We start from the raw sequence: 12,792 nt of genomic DNA on the forward strand, positions 1-12,792 counted from the left end.
ACAGATAAAATTCAACAAACATGATAATGGTGTATCGTTTCAGATGGTGTAAGATAGCAGCTAGGAAAGTATGCTTGATCCCAGTGTAATCAATTAATTCCTTTCAAAGGAATCAGTTTTGCAAGGCACTAACTTCTCTCTTTCAATGTTCCTATATACCTTTGGCTTTTCAGAAAATTAAGCATTTTGGTGGTTCTTAAAAGCCTTCCTCTAGGGAGCAAAGAACAGATTTTATTTTATTTATTACACTAATCTCCTGTTCTTTATTTAGAAAGTTCAGAGTGGCATCCAAGGGGCATCCAAGCAGTGATCACGGATTCATTATGAATCCCTGTTGAAGGGAAAGTATATAAAATATACTGTATAAAATGTATATGCTGTCAAATATAGGGTGGATACAATCAACCACTTCTTCCATTTGCTTTTTTCTTCCTCCCATTTTCAACTTCTGCCCTGCGGAGGTGAAAAGCTAGTGATGAGCCAGCTTGTTAAATCATGGAACTTGTTACTCAAGCTTAACTAAAAGCCTTCTTACCATCCTATTGATGCGCACAAAGTCTTCGGGCTTCTTTGCCCAAGGGGGAAGCTCAACATCATTCACAACAACTTCATCTTCTCTCACTCCAAGGTTATATCCGTTACTGTTGACAAACATTTCTGGTAGGTAGTAGAACTCTGGAATTAACTCCTGTAGTGGAAGAAACAAACACACTGTTTCTGTAGACAGAATTTATTCAAGAACTTTTGCAACCTTGTCCTTATGCTTAATTTTCAATGCTATTATACCTTTAAGTTAATTTTTAATACAAATCATTTAATTACTCAATAATAGATGCAGCAACCGTCTCAGTTCCATTCTGCTACAGAGGCCATTGCTTAGATAACCTTCATTAAAATAAACTAATATAATCAGAAATATTGCTGTGTGCAGAGGCATATCAGAATATGATGCTGCCTTACCCTGACCCAGGCTGCTGCTTGATCTAACTTTCCTTTTATTGTGTACAACAACAGATTTCCACAGGTAATAGCATGATTGCCTGTGGACTCCCAGACTTCAAAGTGTGAAGGAATGGGGAACCTGTGGTACTGCAGAGCCTATTCGGCTCTAGCTCCCATGGGAACCAGCCAATGACCAGAAATAATGGGATCTGTTGGCCATCAACATCTGGCTAGCACAGATTCCCCATCCCTAATGTACAATAATAAGGGTGTATAAAGAATTAGCCAACAATAAAACTTTTCAATAAAGATATCACATTCTACAACCTTACAAGGTTCCTAAAATAATTAAGACTAGGGACTATGCAGTGTGTATACTATTAAACTTGGGTTTATTTGAATGTGAGAGATGTAAGCACATGAGAGATTTTAGCTCAAGTTTTCTAGAAAAACAGCTGGGACTTTAAAGTGCCTAAATTTAATGGATCTTGCCAAACTATAATTTCAGTGTCCATGTGATATGTCCTGCTTATTGTTAAAGTACATACTCCAGAAGCTGAAATGTTTACAGAACACTAAAAGTTCCTGGACAACAACCCGATAATTCTATGTGACTTTTCACAAGATGGAACCTTTCCTGTCCCCCTTGAATTCTCATATCCGCTCAAATAACTAAGATTTCTGTTACTTAATAAGCAGCTACTTTTCCTGTGGTCTTAGTAGCTTAGCCTTCTTTATTTCTTCTGAAATAAAGAACAATGCAATAAAGCTACCAGGAACTTTTAAAAGGACAAAAATGAATATTATACCAGACATTTTATGTCTTTAAATATGATCTCTAGTTTATTTTAATAGCTATGCTAAAACCCAAAGGTATTGTTAATAGTATTACATGTGTTATGTCTTTGTATGAGGTAAAAAATGCCAAACTACATTTTCTAATTTACAAGCTTTGGATAAATTCAAGCTGCTGAAAAATTAAACTTTAAAACTTGGTGTTATAGAAGGCCACTATTAACACTAACATAATAGGATACTATAAGCCTCAAAGATGACATTTCAGTTTAATATGTTTTGCCAGGAGTACACCATTTTATGGCCTCCCTCTGAAATAAAATCCAATACAGACGTTTTCAGTTTTCTAATGTAATTCACTGCAGGGTTTTAAAGCTGTTTCCCTCACCACCCCCATGTCTGCCAGTTTCCTCATTTTCCCCAAAAAATCTGATCCCTGGGTATCCATTAATTCAACAATCACCTTATATTGGGGGAGAAGGGGTGGTCATTCAGTTATAAGAACCTCCATTAACTATATTAATTTACAATCTGTCACCTTAATGACATTTTGTCATAGCTACCTTTTCTGACATCGACATACTCTTGTCCAAGTGCAATGTAACATGTTTGAGAAGCATTAGAGAAGATTAGTTCTTGAGCACTCTATTCTTTGGATGCCAAAATTATACAAATTGAAAGGAGGTGGGGGAGGAGGTGCTAGCAAATGTGAAAAATGAAATGGTCAAGTTAGGGTCATTTTCAAGTGGAGTGTTTGCTAAAGGATCATTCCACTAGTATTCATTTTTTGCTTTGTACTGATTACTACAGGGAAAGGTCAATGTTTCAAGAAAGGCAAAAATAAACCCTTTTTGGCAGCATTTTCCTTTCTGTGCTGTTACACAAATTTGTCAAATATGGCATCTTTTAATACCTGTATTTGAAAATTAAGCACTGCAAACACACTGACCCAGTTCAGATGTAACGGTTTGTTTTTATAAAAACAACCATGTGTTTGCCTCGGGATCCTTTCTGCCCCCCCCCCCACAAAGGGAGTAGATTAGAAGTGGTTTGCAACAAACAGTAGTTTGCCATTTTGTTCACATGTGGCAGAACAGTAGTTTCAGTGCATTATAGTTTTTAAGCGAGCTTTCTGTTTTGAGAACTAAACATGGCTTTTGACAAAACTGCAACTGATATTTGTTGTAAAGCATAATGAAAAGCTTCTTATTTTCTCCCCCTGGTTTGGAAGGGAGGAGAGAAGGTATAAGACTGAGGTGTAGGCGTACTTCTTCTCATGACAGCAAACCATTGCTTGTTGTTGGTTTTTTATATCTAGATTGGGATAGTAAGCTTTCGCTGTTTAATTTTAAACATGGAAATTCACCTCTCATGAATAAAAGGGGGTGGGATGGAGGAATAAGATCTTTTCCTACCTGAAGATAGTGCCTAACCACAGGGTCAACATGCCTTCCAAACGCTAAGCAAAACTACAACATTTGGCATCTATTGTCACTTTACATTCTGTACCAGTGGAACAAGACGTCTGGTGCTTGCAACAGCCACAACAACTATCATCATATATCTACAAACATTCAGTCTAGCCTTACAGTCTGGGTGCCTTTCAGGGTAGATATTCAACAGGCTTTTGTGTCCTTGGAATGTAGATAAGATGAAAGTTGACAACAACTTTGGAAATTAAGAAAGCCTATATAGCCTATATAGCCTGCCTATCTATCTATCTATCTATGAAAGAACAAAAATAATAATCTAGTCTTTAATTATCTTATGTATTTGATTTTTTGCAATCTTGTCCAGTATGCCAATCGCATATTGGGTCAGGATCCCAATATACTAAAGATCACAAAGTTGCCTTTGAGTACTTCAAACATATATTTATACATTTCAAAACCAAATAGCACAATGTAAGTGCATCAAAATGGCCTGGCAAAGTGGTCTGGCAGATACTATGGATGTTTATAGATTCAGAGACATTTCAACTAAAACAATAGAAAGGGAAACAAAAAGTTCTGATGAAAGAACGATGCATTTCAGTCTCAGCAAAACTGCACATTTTGAAAGCAAACAAAACTTAGGGCTTTTAGCCCAAAGAAATATGCATAAGTGAATTATTTAATGTGTCAGCTGATCCTGATCAAAAAGCATTGTTTTCTTTACAATGCTGATGACATACCAAATGACATTGGTTTCCAATGGAATCAAATCATGGCAAGTACCTGGTAAGAGTTTATGAGTTTACCAGTGGTTTTTTGTTCAACCAATTATTTCTCTCTCTCCTAAGTCAAAGCAGATTCAATACATAAATAATGTAACTCTTAGTAACATCAGTATAAATGGATTTTGAGATCGTAAATGCCTTTAAAAAGACTCCAGCAATGTGCTTTTTAAAAAAGAAAGAAATAGTAACCAAGTTTCTATTCTTGTTTCAAATAAGAGTAAGTGCCTTGTGATAATATAAATTTGATTTCTTTTGTAAATATTTAATAGCAAGACACAATCAGAAAAGATCTAAAATCAAACAATGGGCTACTAGCACTTTTCATGTAGTTTGGAATCTATCATATTAACGGGTAATCAGGAGAGGACACTTCTTAAAATAAAGCGAGAATGTAGGATTCAGTATTCAAACATAAAAAACCTTTCTATAGAACAATGGAGGTATAATCACAATTGTGAAATTACCCTGCTCGCTGGCTGTTTCTACGTATTGTGTAGATATTGGTTTAATCTAATGTGTACTGTTGCATAATATCCCCAGGCATAGTCAAGTAAAAGCTAAGGCTTACAGAAAAGCATACATTTTAAATGTGTCTTGTCATTAATGCTTTATTAATTGCCCCAGGCAATGCAAAGCCAGAGCTCAGCAAGCTATAACAATATGACACTTTAAGGTCAAATGCAATCTTGCTCTGTTTATGGAATGGGCCAAATATTGAGTTAACAGCAGGAAAGAAAATTTATTGGGCTTTTCTCTATCTTGTGATTATTTGATTTAAATTAGAATGGTTGTGGTTTTTTTTGCAAGAACAAAAGATCTTTTGAGCACTCAAATATTGGAAGAGTCTTTATTTCTCATTGTATATAAAAATGGCATTTTAGAGCAGTGTCTAAAGCAGCCATTCTTTTTGCTCTTATGTGAAACAGAACTTCAGGAATGCACGAGTCGATTGTTTATTTGTAGCATGTAATAACAATAACAGTTACTCAATTATTTTGCATGCATATGTAACAAAAAAATAATCCTACCTTCACATCTGAAGTGTCTCTTTGGCTAGTTCTCCAAGATCTTGCCACTGAAGAAAAGGTTCGATCTGGGTGATCAAATTTTCCGTCATTTGCATTGAGGAAGAATGTTGTAAAGGGTTCCTACCACAAAATTAAAATAAAAAATAAAAAATGAATACAAATGTAATAAGCAAAGGAATCCAAAACAACTTCATAATTTGAGTGCCTTCTAGGCTTAATATTTAAAATTAATTAAGGGAAGAATTAATAAAGAATTAATCAGCACTTCACACTAATACATTGCTTATGCTTAATCTCTTGATGCAACTATTGCTACTAATAACCCAAAAGCATCTGAATCCTAGAATGGAAGGATTACAACAAATGATGTGCTGGCTCTATATTAGAATAATGTCATCAAGAGACTGGAGTATTACAGTCTATTTCACACACACCAGTCTTCCAAAATACTCCAGTAATATCTCTATCTATTTCATTGACTAAACTCCACTGCTCTTTGGAGAACTTCCCATATATTTTATTTTTTGTGTGATATTATATATATATGAATAAATATGATGAAGAGTAAATTATACCAAGCCTTCAACAAAGAAATGATTCATAAAAATTAAACATGTTACAAGTTCCATTATTTTCAGGATGAGAGATCTAAGCCTTCACTCAACTCCCTAATGAAGGAAAAATGAGAAGTGCTTAATTTTGGCAGGATGCTACTCAAACTAAATATGTTCAAACAAAATGTGTAATTAAATGCAGCCTAGAACTCTATCATTAAAACCTTTTTGTTTAGATGTTCAATAAGAAATTAAAGCTAAATCCCCATACCATTTCATATGTGGTACTAGGCTGCCCTCCACCATTAATAAAATAAAATAAAAAAGACTCTTCCTAGCTATCTCTCACAAGTGTTGACTGTTGCCTACAAGGGCTACATATGGAAAGAGGAGTTAGCTGGCAAAAAACTCCTATACAATGAGTAACGCACAAAAAAATGGGTGAGGAAGATGCAAAACGTGACTAGATTATGATGCCCTTAGCTCACTGTGTAGAATCAGATGATAAAGACTAGAACTTATATTTAAGCCACATGCAACCATTTGGCCATCAGAAATTAAAGCAGCAATGTTTTTGCCCACACTCTAAAGGAAGTAGATATCTCAATTCTGATCTGAAAAACAGCAATAATGCTGAATGGAATTTGTTCCCAGTAAGAAGAACTGTTGATATGTTAGTTTCAGACTTGAAATCAGGGAACGACAACATTGTGGTGCTCACCTGACTTCCTGGCAACCAAGTCACTGTTGCTTACCTGGAAGGAGGGCAAGGGAGGGGGGGTCAATGTGGTGCAAACACACTAGCAGGAGCATGGGATTGGTTCCAACAGCGTGTTAGCACCACATCAATCTTCCTTCTTCTCTGTAAGCAGCAGCTGTCAAGAGATCAGGTGAGTTCTGCCACCCCACTCCACTGTGCAGTACTGACTTTAATGATGGCATGTATCCATGTCTACAATATAAACAATTTTACCCATATTCTATCAATTCTGATGGTCCCAGTAGACCAGGGATATGGAGCCTATGGTTCTGCTGATGTTGAACCCAAACTCCCATCAGACCTTGCCAGCCTGGTCAATAATCAGGAATGCTGGGAGTTGTAGTCCGCACCACTTCAGCAGACTATGTTTTCACTGCTTGCATAAGCCATAGAATTCACCTTAAATCCAAGGTTGCAATCCTAAGCACGCCCACTAAGGAATGAACACCATTGAACACACCGGGACTTAATAAACATACATAGGATTATCCTTAATCTCAGAATGAAATGTTTTAGAATGAATTAGCAGAGCCCTAATAGCATTTCTTTTATATAGTTATGTGAATTAATTCACAGTGATATACTCCAAAGCATTTCTTATGTGAAAAATTCCTCATTGAGAACAACTGAATAATTACAATTTTAATATCACTGCATTAATTACCATGGCAACTATTAAGTTCTGTTAATAACAGCTATGCTCATTAACTAATGAAAAGTATCCCCTAAACATTAGGCAGCTCCAGTCAAAAAAATGTATAGTCTGGAAGGTTGGATTTATAACGAACATGAAATACAACGCCAAGCAGGAAGTAACATGGAGAACATGACTGTGTCTGAGCAGTGTGAGTCTAGGCAGAGGACTTCATTCCAAGCGCAAGTAATTTAGGCACACACTACCCACACTAATTTGTTCAAATGTAAGAATATATTGTCAGGCATTTTCAACTATGGGTTGTAAATAACCTGTCGGTCAAGTGCAGTTAATGGCTAAGGTTATGAGAGTATTTCAGAAATGTTTACTGAATATTTTAAGGAGCACCATTTACTCACAGACTTATTTAGCATATAAGCAATGCCTTGTGAAACTTATGTAATTCAGAGGCGAAAAATCCTCCCTTTCCTATTTTGTGGCAACAAAAGACATGAAGTGGTCATGCTGTAGGTACAGGGGCCTGATAGGGCCATCTTATGTGACTGCAACATGGGATGTGGGCCTAGCACCAGCACTGGGCATAGTGGGGCAAGCACGAGGCCCCATGTTCCCCAGACAGCCCCCTATAGCTTGCACTAGTCACCAACAATCCCCCCCCTCTTTTTCTCATTGATATATTTATATAAAAGATTTCTCATTCGCCCTTCATTATAAGGTCTCTGGGTTAGTACAACCATTTAATCATATAACACTTAAATCCAATAAAACAATTTTAAAGAAACCAAAGGATGTACATGAAACAATAGAGGTGGGCCCACAAAATTCACACAACTTTAACTGCCAAAGGACAGGGTAATGAGGTGATTCGTCAGCAAACGATGGGAATTATAATGAGGGTTTTGATGCACTTCTATGGGGAGTGAGTTCCACATTTTAGGAGCTGTCACTAGGCACTAATTGTTATTCTGAGCCATGGAGATCTTTTTGAATGATAACATTATTATCCTTTTTCCGTAATGTGATAAAATAGCAGCTACAAAAAATACAAATTGTAATTCTAAGCTCTTGCCACCCACAGAGGACAGTAGCTCCTCCCAGCTCTCACTCTGGAAGACCATCATTTCCCTGCCTCTCACTCAAGGTCCTGGCCAGGGAGATCTTCTTCAAGAGGGGATGAACCACTGCCTCCTTTAAACATTTTTAGAAGGTGCTGTTCAGTCCAGCAATGTGAAGTGAAGGGCAGGTTATTTCCTCCAAATTTCCCCTGCAAATTCCATCTGCTCAGAGCATGAATAGCATGGATTGGGCAGAAAGGGGGCACTGGATGGGAATATGGGAGATGTGTCCACATCTCCCATCTACTTAATACCCCATCACATATTTAATCTTAGTTGGTTGGAACAGATTTTGATTGGAGGGAGAAAACTCACACTACCTTCTTTTACCCTGCATCTGCTCCAAAAGTTTGTTTGACCAAGCAAAGCAGACATTAGGGTCTGCCTTACATGACCAGGCGATTAAAGAAGTTGATAGTGGGAACAACAGCCTTTACTGGTTGTCTCCTGAGTTTGCAAAAAGCAATCCAATTTACTGTGTCTATTGCTATACTAGAATAACTGTTCTTGAATAAAGAGCTTCCAAGCTCTCTGAGAACTCTAGCTCTTGAACTCTAGAGATCACAGCATGTTCAGCAGGGTTCATTGATCTTGATTCATATGCCAACAGGGGTGACTCAAGAATGAGAAATCACCCCAAATATTATTGACACCTCATCTGTTTTAATGTTGGACCTATTCATGTAAAACCATGCACATGGAAAGGCAGGGTAGAAATATTTGAATAAACAATAGCTACTGGGACCTGTTGTATAATGGAGAGTTCTTGCTCATGGTTCTAGCCAGGCATTAACTTCAACGGGTATATGCTGAGTAGGATTCGTGTTGAATACTGCCGGCTTTGGCTACTGATGGACTAGGTAAAGGGACCCCTGACCATTGGGTCCAGTCGTGACCGACTCTGGGGTTGCGGCGCTCATCTCGCTTTATTGGCCGAGGGAGCCGGCGTACAGCTTCCGGGTCATGTGGCCAGCATGACTAAGCCGCTTCTGGCGAACCAGAGCAGAGCACGGAAACGCTGTTTACCTTCCACCAGAGCAGTACCTATTTATCTACTTGCACTTTGACGTGCTTTCGAACTGCTAGGTTGGCAGGAGCAGGGACCGAGCAACGGGAGCTCACCCCGTCGCGGGGATTCAAATCACCAACCTTCTGATTGGCAAGTCCTAGGCTCTGTGGTTTAACCCACAGCGCCACCCGCGTCCCTAGTGATGGACTAGTTCCTGTTTAAACCTCACAGTGGAATATATCAGATGCTTAATCCTACATCCTTTAATGGAGGTTAGATTATGGAGGCGATATGGTGATGGAGAGGAATCACCTACTCCAGCATGAGAAAGACTGCCATTGCCTGGCAAGTGGCCAAACAAAGCAATAGCTCAGTCTGCACTACCAAATATGCAACTTGGTGATGGTTCATGTTTTTAATTATTTCTCCTTTGAATAAATAAGAAAATATTTTGTATATGCCACAAATGGCAAGCTTTAAAAGAACAATTAATCTGTTCAATAAGAGTAAAATTTATATCCCATTAGTGTTAAAAAAACACACCATTAATCTGAATACTTGAAATTTATGTTGTACTTTTAAAACCCAATAAAACTCTGTGCACCTTTACTTTGATTTGAAGATTGTTTCGAAGGTGCTTATTGGGGGAAGCTGAGATTCTAAAATCAGAAGCAACTGGGGATTAGGAAAAAGCAATAGGAAAAAGGTAATTATAGTCAATTATGTTACAGTATAATCCTAAATTCCATGACAACATTATTTAAGAGTCTGAGACAAACACAAAAGCAAGAAAATTCATAGTCAAGGATTAAGCCTTTCATAGTTGAACACTACGGGGTGCCCCATTAGACCAACATATGGTGTCTATCTTTTGGATTTTTAATCCTTAGCCTCAACGCATAGGCTCTTCTACATTTATCATATAACCTCGGCATTAGTTCTTACCTTCAAAAATAATTTCATATCAACACACACTATATTTCCTCTTAATTTTTATCATTTAATTATAATTACGTTCAGGTAAAGATGGCTACGTTTGAAAGAGATTAAAAGAAAACCATGGCTTGAAGAGAAAATCACGCCTGCCTTGCTCTTCCCCCAATCCTGTTGTTGCGCTTCCAGGAGCTAAGTCGTGGCTTGGCTTAGCATTACATGTGAACCCAGGCTTGTGATTTGTCTCCCCTAAATAGAGCATGAGTGGTACGTCAAGAACCTTGTCCTCCAGGCTATTAAACATCCACATAAAGCTGCTGGGAGCTGCCATCAGGTGTGGGTCACCAATATGCAGATGACACCCAGCTCTAGCTCTCTGTTCCACCCTGCTTGATTACAAAATGGGGTGCTTTAAAGTCGGAATCAGACTTCATAATTATAATTGGGCTACATTTTATTGCATTTTCAAGGTGGTATCCGCATGAATAAATTGTGCCAATAGTGCTTTCCCCCCTTCAAATATAGTGGACATTATGGTTTAAATGCCTATATTTTTAGGAAGCTGGACAACTCAGGATGGCATGAACATCCCAAAAAACTATGGCTGCACTGAACACTTATGCTACCACAGCAACAGAACTTCCCTTCCCTCTCCTTTCCCCCGAGTCCCCAGTTTGTCCCCCAAATCTGCTTTGGAGTGTTTGGGGAAACCCCTGAACATATTTAAGGGGTGCATGGGGGTACAAAGGGAGAGGCAAGTTCCAATCCACAGCAAAAAGTGCTTGAATTAGGGGAATTGGTGATTTGTAAACTGCCTATTACTTCCTATTAGATCTAGATCTAGAGTTGATGAAACCCTGGCTTAAGTCTAGGGTCTAACCATCTTGCCTGGAACATGAGAACATAAGAAGAGCCTGCTGTATCAGACCAATGGCCCACCCATCAAGAAAGGCAGCCTAGGAACTGGTAGGGCCTGCTACCACTGATGCCAAGAGAACGAGCAGATACAATGACAGAAAATCATTTCTGTGGGTGACAAAATGACAGAAAATCGCAGTTGCGATATGCTTCATATTAACTGTTTTGTCCGTCCAACTCAAATGTGGTAATCGTGCATAGTCTGATGAAGTAGTGCGTGATTGATTTCCTCCCTATCAATGGAGTTGTATTTTTGTTGCTTTCCCCCCTTCCTTGTCTGTTCATAGTGGATACATCCACCATGCAGTAGAGCACTGGGATTCACCTGGCTGTTCTTCAGAATGGCTTGTTTATTGATTTGCATTTCTAAGCCGCTTAATATTTTTAAAATCCCTAAGCTGTGTACATTATCCATTAAAACAAAAAGGTAAAGGACCCTGGATGGTTAAGTCCAGTCAAAGGCAACTATGGGGTGTGGCGCTCATCTGATTTGAGGCCGAGGGCGCCGGCATTTGTCCACAGACAGCTTTCTAGGTTCTTGTGGCCATAAGCTGCTCTCAGCGCATGGAGGACTGTGATGAGTGCCAGAGCCCATGGAAATGCTGTTTATCTTCCCGCTGCAGTGGTACCTATTTATCTACTTGCACTGGTATGCTTCTGAACTGATAGGTTGTGGCAGAAGCCTGGCCAGAGCAACGGGAGCTCACCCCATCGTGCAGATTCGAACTGCCAACCTTCCAATCAGCCAGCCCAAGAGGCTCAGTGGTTTAGACCACAGCGCCACCCTAAATACACCCCAAAGCCAATAAAAAACATATAAAGTTAATAAACCAGGTATCCACACACATAAATCAGGGTCCAATCTTATGGATCAGAGAAAGCCTTGTTGATTTGGTTACTTGATCTACCTGCTCCACTGCAATTTCACTTCTATCATGGTTACCCAGAAGCAGGGAGCCATCTAAGTGGTTACAGCAGAAAAAAATTCATGGATGAGGATTCTGTAATTCCACGTTTTATAAAAGTAAAAAATGAATTTGGCTTTACAGGTGAAAATACTGAATGAACAGGAGGCGACAAAAATACTTACAATGCGAACGAGCCAGCATAAGGTACAAGTAGATGTTGAATAATGAGTGTTATAATGATAAGGTGGAGTCTGGTCATCTTCCCATGTCTCATAGCGCTCTGCATAAAAGACTGCTCTCTTTGGATTCAAAGCACCGATGGGCTGCAAAGAGAATACATATACATCACTATATGAACAGCTGGAGAATGCTTTGGAAATCTATATCACACTTTTAGTTTGCATTCTTTAACAAGGATTCACCATATATGACATTCAGCAGCCCAAATGTTGATAATTCATACTACAATTTGTTCAGACTGCTTGAGAAGAAGTGGGAATTTTATTTCAGAGGCTTGAGTTACTAAACACGTGACTGCTTTAAAAACCAAAAAAATGTATATGGCATAAGTCTGCAAAAGTTCAAGACCATTTCAAACAGGGTGGGGGGCGGGGGTAGTTTCCCAGTGAATTTAACAATATATTCTGGAAATATACATCTAAACCTACATTTCAGATGCTTTCAAACCAAAGTAACGTTACTCTTGTCATTCACCGTAATGACACAGCTAATGAAATGTGACTTCTGTTCAGGCAGGGTACTTTGTAATGCGCATTTCATGATGAAAAGATTTTACACAGAAGGCCTTGTGGTGTTTGGTGATCTTAAGCAGAAATTCTTGAATATGTACACAGTATGAAAAGACAGCAGACACTTCCAAAGACGGCCAGTTTTCACATAAAGAAACGTTCTCAAGAGGGAAAGGAGGCAGTAGACCCCCCCTTTACTTGCCTATTT

The 12,792-nt window shown here is 38.6% G+C and overlaps 1 protein-coding gene across 7 annotated transcripts in view; it reads right to left on the reverse strand.

Annotated features, from left to right (window-relative positions):
• NBEA (neurobeachin) overlaps positions 1 to 12,792 on the reverse strand; it is a 356,767-nt gene that overhangs the window by 52,338 nt on the left and 291,637 nt on the right. For all 7 annotated transcript variants that reach the window (XM_083498846.1, XM_083498847.1, XM_083498848.1 and 4 more), the window contains 3 exons: positions 12,018 to 12,158; positions 4,984 to 5,103; positions 536 to 688 (listed from right to left, as the gene is read on the reverse strand). In XM_083498846.1, the coding sequence (XP_083354972.1) occupies positions 536 to 688; positions 4,984 to 5,103; positions 12,018 to 12,158 (414 nt within the window). The remainder of the gene's footprint in view (positions 1 to 535; positions 689 to 4,983; positions 5,104 to 12,017; positions 12,159 to 12,792) is intronic.

Source organism: Podarcis liolepis, assembly GCF_965112155.1.
Source record: "Podarcis liolepis genome assembly, chromosome: 4".
In the NCBI taxonomy this organism is placed as follows: Eukaryota; Metazoa; Chordata; class Lepidosauria; order Squamata; family Lacertidae; genus Podarcis; species Podarcis liolepis.